General features: G+C 41.2%; 1 protein-coding gene across 3 annotated transcripts in view; it reads left to right on the top strand.

Annotated features, from left to right (window-relative positions):
- The window catches only part of SLC4A8 (solute carrier family 4 member 8), a 90,606-nt gene that overhangs the window by 46,707 nt on the left and 26,799 nt on the right, over positions 1 to 17,100 (top strand). For 2 of the 3 annotated variants that reach the window (XM_019039069.4, XM_055357187.1), the window contains 4 exons: positions 1,837 to 1,942; positions 2,541 to 2,702; positions 13,276 to 13,389; positions 16,186 to 16,347. In XM_019039069.4, coding sequence (XP_018894614.2) covers positions 1,837 to 1,942; positions 2,541 to 2,702; positions 13,276 to 13,389; positions 16,186 to 16,347 — 544 coding nt within the window. Of the gene's footprint in view, positions 1 to 1,836; positions 1,943 to 2,540; positions 2,703 to 7,487; positions 7,880 to 13,275; positions 13,390 to 16,185; positions 16,348 to 17,100 lie in introns of those variants that run through there. The other variant, XM_055357186.2, reaches the window with a different exon arrangement.

Genomic DNA, 17,100 nt, shown 5'->3' with positions numbered 1-17,100 from the left:
TATTGGCGTTAGAGTTCTCATTTCTGTAAGGTTGATTCTTTGACCTCTTTTTATCATTATTTTCTTTGTTTAACAAATATATATTGAGCACCTATTATGTACCAAACACTGTTTTAGGCCTTGGAAACACAGTGGCAAACATGACAAAGAATCTGTCTTTATGAGGTTTATATCTGAGAAGACAGGCAAAGTGACCAGCCCCGGATTGAGTAGACTTTGGTTCCAGAAACAAATTCTTTGTTAATAAAGCTCAAGATGATATTTTTTTTAGTCGCATTCTACTGTTATTTCATATGGTGCTGATGTGAAGCTAGAACTCCTTAACTCTTTAAATGATTTTATGTTAATATGTATGTAATTGATTTTTAAAAAATAGAGTTTATTTTTTAAAGCAGTTTTAGGTTCACAGCAAAGTTGAACAGCAAGTACAGAGAGTTAGCATATACCCCCTACCCCAGCACACACACAGTCTCCCCCAATATCAATATCCCACACCAGAGTGGTAAGTTTGTTACAATCAGTGAACCTACACAGACACATCATTGCCACCCAAAGTCCATAGATTACATTAGAGTTGACTCTTGGTGTTGTACATTCTATGGATTTTGATAAATGTATAATGACATGTATCCTCCATTATAATATCATACAGAATACTTTCACTTCCTTAAAAATCTCCTGTGCTCAGCCAGTTGCTCTCTCCCTACCCCCAACTCCTAGCAACCACTGACCTTTTTATGTCCTTATAGTTTTGAATTTTCCAGAATATCATAGTTGGAATCATACAGTACGTAGCCTTTTCAGATTGGCTTCTCTCACTTTGTAATATGCATTTAAGGTCCTCTGTTTTTTCATGGCTTGGTGGTTCATTTCTTCTTAGTACTGAATAATATTCCATTGTCTGGATGTACCACAGTTTAATTATTTGGAATTGATTTTTTTAAACCTAAGTATAGGGCTTTATAGCTTTCCCTATTACTTTTCATTTTGTCAATTTCTTCCTATTATTCTAACCTGTCGAGAGCTTTTTGAATTTTAATTCAGTCATGCCGTATCTTAGAAGGCATGCTTATTAAATTCACAGACCATACAAAGTTAGTGGGGATGGCTGTGTCAGTTGACCATATTGGGAGCCAGGTCAGGCATGAAGCATGCTGGGACTGGGAGGCAACATGGTGGCCAATGGCACAGATGTGGTCTGGTCTGGTCTGGTTTGGCTGGAGTAGGAGGCCTGGGGAAGCTAATGGAGTTTCTAGGTCTGGCTCTACCATGAGTGGCCAGGGAATGGCCAAGGTAGTGGGATATTACCAAAGATAACTCAGTGTCAGAAAGTGCTTACATCACGATTCCAGGAGACTCTGACTTTTAGAACAAGAGCATGACGAAGGGTATAGAGAATAAGATATTCAGGCTTGGAAGAAGTTGTTGAGAAGTAAGTGGGAGATCGAGACCTCCTTGCTATGTAGACTAAATTTCATAGCAAGAGCCTAAGAGATAGAAATCGGGCAAAAACAAAAACAAAAACAAAAACAAAACAAAACAAAACAAAAACAAAACAACCAATCAAGACTCATTCTGGGCACATCAGATGCCAAATGTGGTTATCAGCACAGTTTAATCCAAGACCCATGGGCTGATATGAGTCAAACTTTTGTAATGACCGACTGAAAAATTAGAGTGTGATGGGGCCTACAGAGGGGCCTCAACTCCTCAGGTCTGAAGTATGCAAAGAAGCAGCAAGGCAGCTCCTGACAGCCTTTAAACCAGTTGTTCTAAAAACATTTAACTGAGTATTTGGCTGTTTTCCTCAGGAATCTTTTTAATTTTTCCCCTCAGCTGCAGGTGTACTCTCCCAGAGAATCCAAACAATCACACCCTCCAGTACTGGAAGGACCACAACATCGTGACAGCAGAAGTCCACTGGGCTAACCTGACTGTCAGTGTAAGTCTGGGAGCTGCCAGATGTCCTAGCATTGTGACCACAGGTTTAGGAGGGACTTCTAAGTGAAAGGGAGGAGTAGCCCTTTGGCCAAACTCTGGCATTTACCGAAATAAGGCTTTTTAAAAAACAATTCTTACTCACTTTCTTTTATCCTTTCAGAATTTTTCTTGTGTGTTAAGGGAGAAGATTACCCTTCTCTTTTCTACCCCCCTACATCCTACCCAGTGACCCTGCACTAAGGATAGGTGGGGATGAAACCATGCAGGACAGGGGGCAGATCCAGACATGTAGGGTTGAAGAACGTTCAAGTTTGGAGGTCCTCTGTGATAAGAAAAATATAAGTTGCCAGGGTCCTTCCAGAGCCTTGGAAGTAGTATTGTTCAGAACAGTTCTATGTCTTAGGACCATAAGTAACCACCCTACTTGAAAGTGGCCTGTGCAAGAGAGCACCCCGCAACTGCATAAAGGTCAAGGGGATGCTGCTTGCAGCCTCTGCTCCCAACAACCATGGGATGACAATGAGTGGTGGACTCAGTAGGAAACAGCTATTTATTTGGTTGTGTCTGCCTTTCATCACCCAGAATGCTTATTCCTCCAGGAATGCCAGGAGATGCATGGAGAGTTCATGGGATCTGCGTGCGGCCATCATGGACCCTACACTCCTGATGTCCTCTTTTGGTCCTGTATTCTCTTTTTCACCACCTTCATCCTCTCAAGCACCTTAAAGACGTTTAAGACGAGCCGTTATTTCCCAACCAGAGTAGGTAGCATGTTCATGCATTTCTTTCACGTTAGAATCAAATATAACAGAACCTTTTCTCAGCCTCTATGCTGCTTATGGGGTTGATTGGCCAGGTGGAGAACTCCAGATGTCCTGATGAGCCACACTGGCATTCTCTCCTAGTGTCTGGCAGCCTCTTTCATAGATCTGTGGTTGGGAATGAAGGGTTAATACTTAAAACCTTTTTGGTTTACAAGTACCAGTTAAGGTTAAGGTGGTAGTGATGGTTTTTTAAAAGTTATTAAGTCTTATTTCCAGAATGCTGTTACGTTTCATTTCCAGAATTCTGAGACACTTAACACACAATAGCTACAGCTGGCTCCTGAATACAGTAAATTGTCATTGTGACCTTGGATACTTTAGGGGACCCAAAAATCTTCTCCCAGGGATGGCTTTTTTAATAGCTTATGAAATCACTGGCGACACTGACTGCAGCAACCAGCATGCTCCTGACTTAGTTTGTATGACTGTTTGAAACCTCAGCAACCTTTCCATGATGCAGATAGCATTGTTTGTATTATGAGCAAGGCTTTTGCCAGTTTTGGCAGGGCAAGATTAGAGGCTGAGTGTGGAGTAGCTACATGGGCCATTTCTTTGAAAGGGAACTTGAGAAGGTGGAGAATGGCTTACTGGGACCTCATCACAGAAAGTTAACACTGAAAAGAATAAGTGCATGAATTATTTACATCCTTCAGTCACATGGAAACATCTATAATAAATGACCATTACATTTGCCATATCAAAAATATAAAAGGAAGGTGGGTGATCTACAGTGACCACAAAGTTTGTGCCACAGAAGGGCCCCCTGAAGGCCTGGGTTACATGTACTTTTACCACAGTATACCAAGCTAAACCTCAAACATACGAATCAGTGAGAAGAAGCCACATACCTTTTTAATTTGCCAAAAAGTTAGAACAGCCAGATATGAAGAAATACATTGTGTATTTGTAGTTTATTTAAAGAATACAATCATGCTGGGCGTGGTGGCTCACACCTGTAATCCCAGGACTTTGGGAGGCCCAGGCGGGTGGATCATCTGAGGTCAGGAGTTTGAGACCAGCCTGGCCAACATGCTGAAACCCATCTCTACTAAAAAAACAAAAGTTAGCTGGGCATGGTAGCACACGCCTGTAATCCCAGCTACTCGGGAGGCTGAGGCATGAGAATCAATTGAACCCAGAAGGTGGAGGTTGTAGTGAGCTGAGATTGCACCACTGCACTCCAGCCTGGGCGACAGAGTGAGACTCTGTCTCAAAAATTTTTTATTTTAACTTTTTTAGTTAAAAAAAAAAAGAGTACAGTCATTTGATGCCTTCTGATATAGAACTGAGAAGAAATTCATATTAGTGATGATACACTATTGTAGATAGTTTTAATAAATGTTTAAGGAGAAGATAATATAAAAAAGGGTGTTCATTTTGCTGGCGAGAGATCTACCATCAGTACATCAAAAATGGGGATGTGCTCCCAGTCCTCTATTGGGGGATAGGTGCTAGTGGCCTTCAGAGAAACCTATTTATGTGGCCAGTGGTGTGGCCTTACCTGCAGTAAATAAAAAACCTTTTTGGTGTTTCATATAGAAAATCAGCTATTGGGCGGGGCATTATTTACGGCATTTTTTTTCATTGCACACAATGATTTCTGACCTATACATGTATAATACAGCATTTTCTTGTTTTTCTTTTTCTTTTCTTTTTTTTTTTTTTTTCTGAGATGGAGTCTTGCTATGTTCCCCAGGCTGGAGTGCGATGGTACAATCTTGGCTCACCACAACCTCCGCCTCCCGGGTTCAAGTGATTCTTCTGCCTCAGCCTCCAAAGTAGCTGGGATTGCAGGCACTTACCATGCCTGGCTAATTTTGTATTTTTAGTAGAGAAGGGGTTTCTCCATGTTGGTTAGGCTGGTCTCGAACTCCCAACCTCAGGTGATCCGCCTGCCTCAGCCTCCCAAAGTGCTGGGATTATAGGGGTGAGCCACCATGCCCAACCAATACAGCATTTTCAATAAAATATATTTTTAATTTAAATCATACAAAAATTCACAATATGATTTTGTGAATGTGTGTGAAAGTGTGAGACCTTTACATTTCACTACAAAACCTGTGATGGTTTGGTTTTTAAAGGCTAAACAGTTGGTATTAAGCAAGTAAATATTTTAATGAAACTATAACTCAGGAACAGTTTAAAATATTAGTTTCCCACTTAGATTTCAAGGCATAAAAAGGGCTGAGTTTATCCCTTTAAGTGCTGTCAAGAATTCACTTGGGTTTGTGATATTTGGTGGTACAATGCCAAATGCCCACAGCAGCATTATATTGTACTTTGCCAAAGGTAGACAGAGGAATTCTCTATTTCTCGGCAGTCATTTCCCCAAAAAGTATAATGTTTATTTTTAGTTAAAAGTCTTGTTTTACCATACCACATGATGACTCCCTGGAAGTTATCATGTGAAGTTCCCCAAATTAGTATTTTCTCATCTCTGAGCTCTTTGCCTGACTCCATTTCTACATTTTTCAGGGGCCAGAGGCTCATCTCTGCCATTTTTCCATGTATCGCCTCCTGATTTGACTTCACTGCTTATCTGCTGTGACTAGCAGTGTTATTTTGGATACTTTAAGAATTTCAGATGTGGCCAGGCATGGTGGCTTACATCTGTAATCCCAGCATTTTAAGGGAGGCCGAGGTAGGTGGATCACCGGAGGTCAGGAGTTCAAGACCAGCCTGGCTAACATGGCAAAACGCTTTCTCTACTAAAAATACAAAAATTAGCTGGGCATGGGCCGGGCGCAGTGGCTCACGCCTGTAATCTCAGAACTTGGGAGGCCGAGGTGGGCAGATCACGAGGTCAGGAGATCGAGAGCATCCTGGCTAACATGGTGAAACCCTGTCTCTACTAAAAATACAAAAAATTAGCTGGACATGGTGGCGGGCACCTGTAGTCCCAGCTACTCGGGAGGCTGAGGCATGAACCTGAGAGGCGGAGGTTGCAGTGAGCCAAGATCATGACACTGCACTCCAGCCTGGGCGACAGAGCGAGACTCCGTCTCAAAAAAAAAAAAATTAGCTGGGCATGGTGGCAGGTGCCTGTAATCCCATCTACTTTGGAGGCTGAGGCAGGAGAATCACTTGAACTCGGGAGGTAGAGGTTACAGTGAGCCAAGATCACTCTACTGCACTCCAGCCTGGGCAACAGAGCGAGACTCCATCTTAAAAAAAAAAAAATTTCAGACGCAAAGAAACTTTATATGATATTATAAAAGACAATCCTTTCCATTTTGGTTTATTTCAGTATTTTAGTTGCAACCTGGGATTAAATTAGAGTTTCAAATGTGATGAAAAGTAGAACGATAACATTCTGTAATTTTCCTACTGCTCTGCACCAAATTCCAGAGTCTCTGGAGTTTGTATTTCAAATTATTCAGTTGAATGAAACAGGATTTATTGCTGTCTGCTTAACATATATTTGTTTGGTTGAAAGGATTTTTCCAGAAACTGTAGGAAAATGAAGCAGAATCAACTGGGTGAAATATAGCACAAACGTTGGATTAGGATGTGGTGAATTGTGAACAATCAGGATTCTGGTTGTGACTGGGGCCCCTGTCTCATAGGAGCTTAATACCATGTGAGCCAGGGAAGCAGTGTCCAAGGCCCATGGCCTGGAGACCTGGATGCTGGCTGTGGACCTTGGGCAAGTCCCTCATCTTCCCTGTGCCTCACCTCATCTGCACAATGATGTGATGACACCTGCCGTCTCTTTCCAATTATGCTTCAAGGATACAGTGAGATTTGATATGATGACCCAAGAGTAGAAGGTGGTGTGCCATGGTGTGTCCTAGTTTAGCATGCTCCCTGCCTTCTCTTCTCTGACATTTTATTCAATTTGGGAACAGATGGGATTGGCAGGAGGGGAGTTCATGGTGTAGTAATACTCTACTAAAGTGTGCCTATTGGTATTACCTTCTAATGTTGAGTTGGATTTCCTAAAGCAGCCCACTTTGTTACTGAAGTTGGTGACTCCTGTGGAAATCCCCATACTAAGCAGCCTTACAAAATCCAGTCCCCATAGAATAATGACTCCACACAGGCATCAAAAATGGATTGTCTTCAATTATGTTACAAAGCAAACGCCTTTTTGGGGGATGGAGGATGATTGGGTGTTTGGATTGAAATGTAGAGAAAGGGGCTTGGTGCAGTGGCTCATGGCTATAATCCCAGCACTTTGGGAGGCCAAGGTGTGTGGATTGCTTGAAGCCAGGAGTTCCAGACCAGTCTGGCCAACATGGTGAAACCCCATCTCTACTAAAAATACAAAAATTAGCTGGGCGTGGTGGTGCGTGACTGTAATCCCCGCTACTGGGTTGAGGCATGAGAATTGCTTGAGCCCAGGAGGTGGAGGTTGCAGTGAGCTGAGATCGTGCCACTGCATTCCAGCCTGGGCGACAGAGTGAGACTTGGTCTCAAAAAAAAAAAAAATGTGGACAAAGATAGCTAGCAAGTGTATTTTGAGCAAAATACATATTTTATAATAAAATTTTATAAATAAACTTTGTAAAATCAATGGCATAAAATCAATATTTAAGATTATAGGCTATATGTTACTTAATTTCATTAAATAGAAAAAGAAATTCAGCCCTTCTGATGCCTAAACATATTGTAAGAAAGTGTACTATGGCTGCCCTTTTTTCTGTCTCACGAAACAGAGGGCTGTTTCTACAAGGCCAAGTTTTGTATAAATGGAATTTTTTTTTTTTTTTTTTTTTTCAGATGGAGTCTTGCTCTGTCGCCTGGCTGGAGTGCGGTGGTGTGATCTTGGCTCACTGCAACCTCCGCCTCCTCCCGAGTAGCTGGGACTACAGGCACGCACCACCACAGCCAGCTAATTTTTGTATTTTTAGTAGAGACGGGGTTTCCCCATGTTGGCCAGGATGGTCTCAATCTCTTGACCTCGTGATCTGCCTGCCTCGGCCTCCCAAAATGCTGGGATTACAAGCATGAGCCTGGCCAAGTGCTATTCTTTATTTCAGATTGAGAGTTGGGAAAAACTGGAGCAAATAATGGATTTCTTTCTTGCTTAAAAATGTATTTATATGTATGTCTTATTATATACAAGGCAGATTTCCCTGGAATAAAAGTCTAGAATGTACTGCTTAATTTTACACATGTGTGCAGACAATATTATCTGTGAGTGAAAAGTGGAATAATACATGGATTGGGTCAACTGATTATCAGCTTGTTAGGAGTCCTCTGTGTGAGACATGGTGGTATAATTGTGAAGTTCTCACTGTATGTGGATGTTCATGTGAAAGATAGTACTTTCTTCCCGTAAATATCTTTTGATTTCCATTTGTATGGAATCCCAATGAATGTATCTTTGGAAAACATAATGTGTCAAAATTTGTATTTTGTTCATTGATCTAATTGCCCGTGTAACTAATCAGAAATCCAATTTGGCTCAGATTGGGAATTTTCTTTTAAAGGAAAAAAAATTACAGAAAAGACTACTGGAAGAATCATGTTCAAATGACATTTCACATCAATGTTTCTTCAATATTTTGGAGTTGACTTGGTTATTTTCTCCTACCTACAATAGAATGTGCCTGCTGTTTCTCTGTCGCTCACTTTGGGCTTGCAGGAAGTACAATGGGAATAGCCTGAGCTTCTTGCTCCCTGTATAATTTATTCACTTTACCTGAACTGCCTTACCTGCAGTTCATAGTGAGAACACCTGGGCTTGTAACCTGCCTCCACTTTTAAGTGTGATAGGGCCAAGTTGCTTTACCTCTCTGGGCGTTTTTCTTTAAAACGAATGGGTTAAACTAGATGAGCTCAGAAGTCCCTTCCTGCCCTAACATTCTCTTCTATTTTTATTTTCCTGTGGTTACTACTATTAGGGTCAGACATGTGAAATGTGAGGGACCATTTAGAGATTTAGATGTTATATTTTTGGATTATTACAGAGTATACACCCAAGTTTAGGACCTGTGTCATTTTTAGTGTCCCCACCCCATTTCTATTTCTGTTCTATTTGTCTTTACTTTCTTTGTAATCATCTCATTTTTTTTCCACTCTTGAAACTCACAACTTTCCAGTCCATGAGCAACTTTGCTACCATCCCCCTCAAAAACAAATCTATTTAAAACACCCTCCTAGAAAAGCCCCTGAACCACCTTCAGCTAAATCTGTAACGTTTATAGAATATTTTAAAATCTTAATTCAGCTAGAGTTATGATCCCCAAACAAGTGCTGATGAAGCTATCACAGAAATGATGTCTTTTTCACCTTGTAGGTATCATTGTTGCTAAATCACATCGGTACAGGCCTTCTGTGGGGAGACAGCAGGGGGCAGGGGCAGGACTAGGGGATGGGAGTAGATAAACTGTGATTCTATCCTTTACTTTAGGTAAAAAAATCCTAGGTTATGAAACAAGGTTCTGGGCCAAGCACAGTGGCTCAGGCCTGTAATCCCAGCACTTTGGGAAGTTGAGGCGGGCAGATCGCTTGAGCCCAGGAATTTGAGACCAGCCTGGGCAACATGGCAAAACCCTATCTCTACAAAGTATATATAAAAAAAAAAATTAGCCAGGCATGGTGGTGTGTGGTAGTAGTCCCAGCTACTCAGGAAGGCTGAGGTGGAAGGATCACTTGAGGCCAGGGAGGTCAAAGCTGTAGTGAGCTGTGACTCCAGCCTGGGCAACAGAGTGACACCTGCTCAAAAACAAAACAAAACCAAAAAAAAAAACAAAGTTCTCTACTCTTAAGTTGGTATATAAGATGACCTGCACAGTGTCACAGAGATTTCCCACTCAGTAAATCACTGTGAAAGAGTTTGCATAAGATTCTGTAGATTTGCAGTATTTAATGTGGGTAGTCAATAGCTACATGTGGCAAATGGCCACTTGAAATTTGGCTTGCCAAATTGAGACTGTACTGTACACATAAAATATATACCAGATCTTGAAGGATTGGTACCAGAAAAGAATATAAAACATTTCATCAGTATTTTATATTGATTACATACTGAAATGACAATATTTTAGATATACCGATTAAATAAAATAATAATTTGATAAATATAATTATTTCACTTATTTTTATATTTTTTATGTGGCTACTAAAAAATTTAAAATTAGACATAGGGGTAACATACTTCTTTGTTTTTTGAGACAGAGTCTCACTCTGTCGCCCAGGCTGAGTACAGTGGCACAATCTCGGCTCATTCCAACCTCCACCTCCTTGGGTTCAAGTGATTTTCCTGCCTCAGCCTCCTGTGTAGCTGGGATTACAAGTGTGCACCACCATGTCTGGCTAATTTTTCTATTTTTGGTAGTGACAGAGTTTCACCGTGTTGGCCAGGCTGGTCTCGAATTCCTGACCTCAAGTGATCCACCCACGTCAGCCTCCCAAAGTGCTGGGATTACAGGCGTGAGCCACCGTGCCTGGCCTGGCTAATGTAATTCTATTGGACATGCTACTCTACACTTACATGGTTTGGGGTAGGCAGTGAAATACCATAGGTAGAAAAGGTAATTCAGTGAAGCATCCAAATAGACAGAAACAACACAAATATTTTTGCTGGAGTCAGGAGCACTATGTGGCACAGAACACCTCCCAGAAAGCAGAAAATTTTTCTGCCTGAAAACCAATGTATATGTAAGACCCCAAGTAAAAAACAAAAGCAAATGAGCCCCAAACTGTCTTCCCTCAGCTTTGCCTGGGAGCTGCTATCTTTGCACTTATTTTTCTAGCATCAGGATATTAGCCACATGAGGGAGCCAAGCATATTTGTCTCATTTTAGGCATCATTCTTTTGTGGTTCCCCCCACCCCAGGTATTGTTGAGTCTGTCCAAAGCTGGGTGAAATACCACGCAAGTCTTGCTTCCCTCAGTGTGCTGCTTCTCTCGGCCTTGGTGGAGGCTGAGCCTGTTGCCGGTACCCACCAGCCCAGTAGGTTTTGATGCTGCCTCCTGAAAGAGATTGTATTTGTTTTGTTTTGCACTAGTCACAGTTGTTGTTTAAACTACATCAAATTTGGGGGGAGAATATTTGCCTGTGATGGAAAGAGAGATAGATGATTTATTGCTTCAAGTGTTTTAAAATAAAAGCTATTCTCACACAAAAAAAAAAAAGAAAGAAAAAGAAAAGAAAGGGAGCTCAAATCAGGAGGAAATGGTGGTTTTTCCTGTAAGTGAGGTTTCAGCCAGGCACATTTTCTTTTTCTTTTTTTCTTTTTTCTTTTTTTTTTTAAAGTCAGTAGTGGTTTATTAAATGGTTGTATCACATCTGGAAAACATTATTCAAAACATTTATTCAGCATACTTCCTGTTCATATTTTAGAAGATGTAAAGCAATGAAATTTGCTCTAAATAAATGGCATTTTTTTGCCATTATTTGGCATCTTGCCAGGTTACTTTTTACATCCAAGTTCAAGTGATATTTTGTTCTCAAAATAAAATAATTTTCAAGGTTTGGAAGTATAATGCGAAAATTTTAACAGGGATTCTTTTTTTTTTAAATTATACTTTAAGTTCTAGGGTACATGTGCACAATGTGCAGGTTTGTTACATATGTATACATGTGCCATGTTGGTGTGCTGCACCCATTACCTCATCATTTACATTAGGTATATCTCCTAATGTTATCCCTCCCTGCTCCCCCAACCCCACAACAGGCCCCGGTGTGTGATGTTCCCCATCCTGTGTCCAAGTGTTCTCATTGTTCAGTTCCCACCTGTGAGTGAGAACATGCAGTGTTTGGTTTTCTGTCCTTGCGATAGTTTGCTCAGAATGATGGTTTCCAGCTTCATCCATGTCCCTACAAAGGACATGAACTCATCCTTTTTTATCAGCCAGGCACATTTTCAATACAGGGTACATAAATGGGAGGAGGACTCAGTTAATTAGATATTTAGTGTACACCCATATATGACTAGAACACATTCTTAGACTTCAGTGAGCCTACATGGCAGTCACGGGAGGTACATATTAAGTAAGTTCTGGGTCTTTGTTTCCTGCTAGGACAAATAGTTAACAAGTGGCTGTTCTGTACTGACTACTTGCTCAGGCCTGGGTTAAGTGCTAGAGAGATGCAACAGAAACTTAAAAGATAGTATCTGTCATCAGATAGGAAGGAAAAACACATGAAACAATCAGATGCCGTATGCAAAGTAGTAAACAGTTGGATGTCCACCTGGGATGTACGTGCCGTAGGAGTTCAGAGGAGAAAAGGGCCACTGGGCCCCAGGATGGTCAAGTGGGCTTCATGTTGGGGATGGGGAGGCAGTGGATACTCAGAGAATTTATATTACATTCAGAGAAGAACTAACAAAACCATGGAGGAGGAACTGGAAACCTTGGGCTTCAAAGCAAAGTGAAGTCAGGCTAAGGTACTGGTGATATTACGTGTGGCTAAGATATATTTTGCTCTCACTCTTTTGGAAGCTTAGATTAAGGCAGGCACAGGTCATTTGCCAGGTACTGTATTTTATTAAAGCCACACTATAAAGTGAGGCAGTCCTTTTATGATGGATCCTAAATTGGATGGGAATCTCCAACAAAATAGAGATATGTGCCATGGAGGAAAATAAAGCAGTAAAGAAGTACAGGAAGTGCTGGGGTGGAGGGAGGTGGCCAATTTTAAGTGGTATCATCAGAGAAGAGCTCAAAGAGAAGGTGATATTTGAGTTGAACCTAAAAGACGTGAGGGAGCTGCCCAAGAGGTTACCTGGAGGAAAGGCATGTTAGGTAGAGGCATGAACAAGTACAAAGACCCCGAGGTGGGAGTGAGCTTGGCATGTTTAAGGAAACAGCAACGCAGTCTGTGTGTTTGGAGCAGAGTGGGCAAGCAGGAGAGCAATAAGAGCTGGGGTGGGAGATGTGATGATGCCAATTGTGTGGCCCTCATAGGCCAAGAAGGCCTTTTGACCAGAAGCCATTTCAGGGTTTTGATAGAGGAGTGACATGATCCAACTTATGTTTCAAATAATTACTCCAGTGACTGCATTTAAAAAACACTGCAGGGCAAAGGCAGAAGCAAGTTAGGAGGCTGCTACCATTACCTGAACAGGAGCTGATGGTGACTTGGATCTGGGTGGGAGCAGTGGCAGTGGTAAGAAGTGATCAGACTCGGGATATGTTCTGAAGGGAGAGCCAATAGGACTTGCAAATAGACTGGCTATTGGGTATGAGGGAGAAGTGGAGTTGATGCTGCTGCTGAGGTTTTTGGCTAGCACTGAGGACCTTGGCTGATCCCAGAAAATCCAAGTTCTCAGATCTAGAGTCCCAACCTGGCCCTAAATGTCCCAAACAGAACCCTTCAGAGGATGGTCTGGGTTATGTTAGCATTTGTCAGAGGGTTCATTCTGCCTCATCATATCCACACTTTATGGGCATCAGTTGGGCAATTAACATATTCCTGTTGTTTAAATTTGCTTGCATTAATTCAACTGTAAGATGAAAACATTCTTCTGAGGATTTTTAAGCCTTTTACAATACTAACCTCTTTTCTACTGTATTTAACCTGCCAAAACATGTGTCCACTTCTTTCTCATGCCAGGTACGCTCCATGGTGAGTGACTTTGCTGTTTTCCTCACTATCTTCACAATGGTGATTATTGATTTTTTGATTGGAGTCCCATCACCAAAGCTTCAAGTTCCCAGTGTGTTCAAGGTAAACAGATCTCAGAGTACTTGGTGCACTCATGTAATTTCATACATTCTGATGCCAAGTAAATTTCAAAGGCCTTTTCATATCCTAATCGTGAGTTTTACAGTCCTCTAAATCTGAACCTTGCTCCTCATACCTTGTCATTTAGAAAAGCAAACTTCAGACTTGGTTGAATTCAAGACAGAAAAGCCAGAGAACAGAAAAACCAAGGTTGTTTAATGAATGAAAAGTATTATTATTATTGTTATTAATACCACTTACTGTTCTTAATATGTTAATATTTAAACAATGGAATGCGCACATTTACATAAATATATTCAAGACACTGTGGAAACATGGGTCTCTGGAACAAGCCTCGTTAACAGCACTTTCATTGAGCATCAGCTGTATAAGGGCACTGGGAAGAGTGAAAAAGGTAAAGGACTTGGCCTGAACCTTCAAGGATGGTGCCCCTTCCTTGAAGGAGGAGAATGGAACTAAGAGGAGCCTCATCAGGAGTCTAGGGCCCCTGCCGGAGTAATCATGACATCTCTTTCGAAATCATCTCAATCTGATTTCATTGTTTGTATAACTCTCTCTAATATATGGTATTTTTCAAGAAACTATACAAAAAGTCAAACAAATGATCAATACATCGGGACTCCAAATAGATTTCAGTTTGGGAGCACTGACTAAGTAGACAAATAAGATAGAAAAGCTGAGCTCAGTTCTATAGAGCCCCATAGGGTGAGAGAAGAGAAAATCTGTGCGTACTCAGTGACTTAAGAAGAATTATGAAGGAGGAAAGTGGGAGAAGTTGGTGAGGAGAAGGACGACAGGAATAAAGGCAGTCCCTGACTTGTAAATGCTCCCTTCAGTTGTCCCTTTCCTTTCTCTTTTTTCTCTCTACCCATGAAGTAGGCCTGTTGAAATACCTTCTTCCATATTGTCTGAAAATTTTTAATTTTGTTGAATTTGCTGAAATGCCACCAGTTGGAAGTTTATGGACTAACCAATCCCTCTTGTAAGTATAATACCTTCTAGAATATGGCATTCTTGCCTTTGTGTGAATGAGCACAATCAGCTTTCTCTCTAATACCTAGCTGAGATCAGTGCTGCAGGAGGAATGGATTTTGTCTAAAAATAGGTAATATGGGAACATTAAGCAGTCCTTGGAAAGGTTCCCTAAGGGATAGGCCTAAGATAGTCAGAAGGCACTGAATTTCTGGGACATCTGTGAAGAACGCCTCTGGGAGGTAGGACAGGGGAGAAAGGGAAACGGGAGAATGTCAAAGAAAATGTTGCTCATGACAGGCTCCATTTTCAGGAGGCAGAGAAGAAGTTTTCTTCTTTTTGTCTCTCCCTATTGTACCACATGGCACTCAACTCCCAAGACCCAATCTGAAGGCTAGTACTATTACTAGGGGTATCACGTCATTAAGGGTTTATTTAATAAGTTTTTGTGTTGGTCTGAGAACTTAACTACCACTTAGAACATTGTTGTTAAGGAAACATAGATTCTGTAAACTTTTAGAAGCTAACCCATTCATAATTTTGGACTTGGTGGTGTTATTAAAGAGTCTTTGAATCCTAGAGTCATGACTAATAAGGAACCAAATCAAATATAACAGTCTGTGCTTTGTTTCTTGAATTTGGGTCAACTCTGGTCCAGTTGGTATCCCTGGCCTTTTATCCTCTAGCACCACTTGCCAAAAAAGGGCGAACTTGTCTTCCTCAGAGTACACTGCAGGGGTGGGGTAAGGATCTAGGTGAGTTTAGATATGTTGTGCACACCCCAATAAGATTTATAAACAGTTGTATTACAGGGGCATTGGAGAGGATCCTAGGTCAAACAAACCCCCAACTTTAGCCATCTTAGGCTCCTTCTCAGGTCTCTGATGGCTGGACCCCTGTTTCACTATTGATGGGAGAAGCCCCTTGGAGCAATCCAGTCCATTCAAAGCCCAAGAGATTCCATGCAGATGGCTCCACTTTGCCTTTATTTATGCTGTAGACACACATTATGTGGCTCTGGAGAGAAGTCGTAGGAGAATAGTCTAAGTTATTTATATTTGTCTTTGGAAGTCATTAAATTTTTTTGACAACAGATACAGTTGTTAATTATATTTTACTTGGGTTAATGTTGAGATACACTTGTTTTCTCTCTACACAGAGGTTTGGAAAGTAAGTGGAAGGAAGTGCAAGATTAATGAATATTTCACAAGGAATTAATAATTGAAGATTGACTGTTTCAAAGGGGATTCGGAACTATTACTGAGCAAAAGGGGCTTGCTGCCCAATGTGCTAGAAGCCAATACTATGATACCAGGTTTTTGAGAGAAGAAAAGTTTTTTATTTCAAGTTTACTAACAAGGAGACAGGAATTCAGCTCAAATCTGTCTCCCTGCACTGGCTTTACTGCAATAATTAGAAAATGTTTAGGGGGTGGATTCTGGGATAGTAGGTTATTGGTAGAAGGAAAGGGGAGGTCTGGAAAGTCCTCAGGCATTCATAGTTATCTCTTCATGCTACCTCTGGGTCCCCTGTGCCAAGGGGGTTTCAGCAAGTTGTTTCTTTTCTTATCTACCATCCTGCAAACCCAAGAATTTCTGTTAGTCATTGGTGTCTTTAACTCTTTGGGAAATGGTTTCAGAACAAGGTCATAGATTTCCTAAGGAGTTGCTGTATTTCATGCCTTTTTTTTTTTTTAAGAACCTCACTCAAGAATAAAAAGAAATATGGATACTGTGATCCAGTTTGATATGTTTTACCCCAATGACTATAACTTAAAATACAAAAATAATATATTTTCCCCCTTAGCCAACAAGGGATGATCGCGGATGGATTATTAATCCCATTGGCCCCAATCCCTGGTGGACTGTGATAGCTGCAATTATCCCAGCTCTTCTCTGTACTATCTTGATATTCATGGATCAGCAGATCACGGCCGTCATTATTAACAGGAAGGAACATAAGCTCAAGGTAAAAAGAGGTTCTGACCTAGAAGGCTGCTATGGCAACCTGTTACATTTTCGTAAAATTTTAGGGTAAGCACATCTAGACCAGAAATTGTAGAATCTCATAGAAGAGGTTCATAAGGGGTTTCCATTCTTTAATAACAAAGATTGCTTTGGAGATTAGAGTGGAACATGGTTGTATGGTATGAAAGCAACGTGGACTCCATTACTCTCCTCTCACACCTGTGGGGAAGGTGATTGGGTAGAGTTCCTGGTGATCCCTATATAGCTATATGCTTTGGGTCAAGCAACTGTACAGCTTGTCTTCCTGAGGTTCAGGTGGGGGCCTGGGCCACTGTTTCCTAGAGGCAGGTATTCTCCCACTGGTGTCTGTTACTATAGTTTCTAGGCCGAAACTGGAACCCTAGGATCCTAGGGAAGTAACAGAGCAGGCAAGCAATATCCAAATCTGTCAAGGATCTGGGGGTATGTGGTAGGAAGCCAATAAGGACACTTACCTCTAACTCCCATAGTTTCTACCATCTAGAATGGTCAAGATGTGGCAGGGTGTCTGGTTAATCTTCCAGAGAAGAATGGATCTTTGAATGTGTAAGACTCAGAGTAAGCTGGAGGCACTTGGAAAAAGAATCAATATTGGCATATATAGGACAGGCTAAGATTCCCCTTTTTCTTCTTTGTTTCCTCCTAACCAGGAGGGGCTACAAGACTCCTCTTGGATCCCTGAACCCCTTCCTTCTTATCCATATACCCCTTCCTG

Source organism: Gorilla gorilla, chromosome 10 (assembly GCF_029281585.2).
Source record: "Gorilla gorilla gorilla isolate KB3781 chromosome 10, NHGRI_mGorGor1-v2.1_pri, whole genome shotgun sequence".
Classification (NCBI taxonomy): Eukaryota; Metazoa; Chordata; class Mammalia; order Primates; family Hominidae; genus Gorilla; species Gorilla gorilla.
The sequence above is the reverse complement of the archived record's forward strand: the minus strand, read 5'-3'. Positions and strand labels throughout refer to the sequence as shown.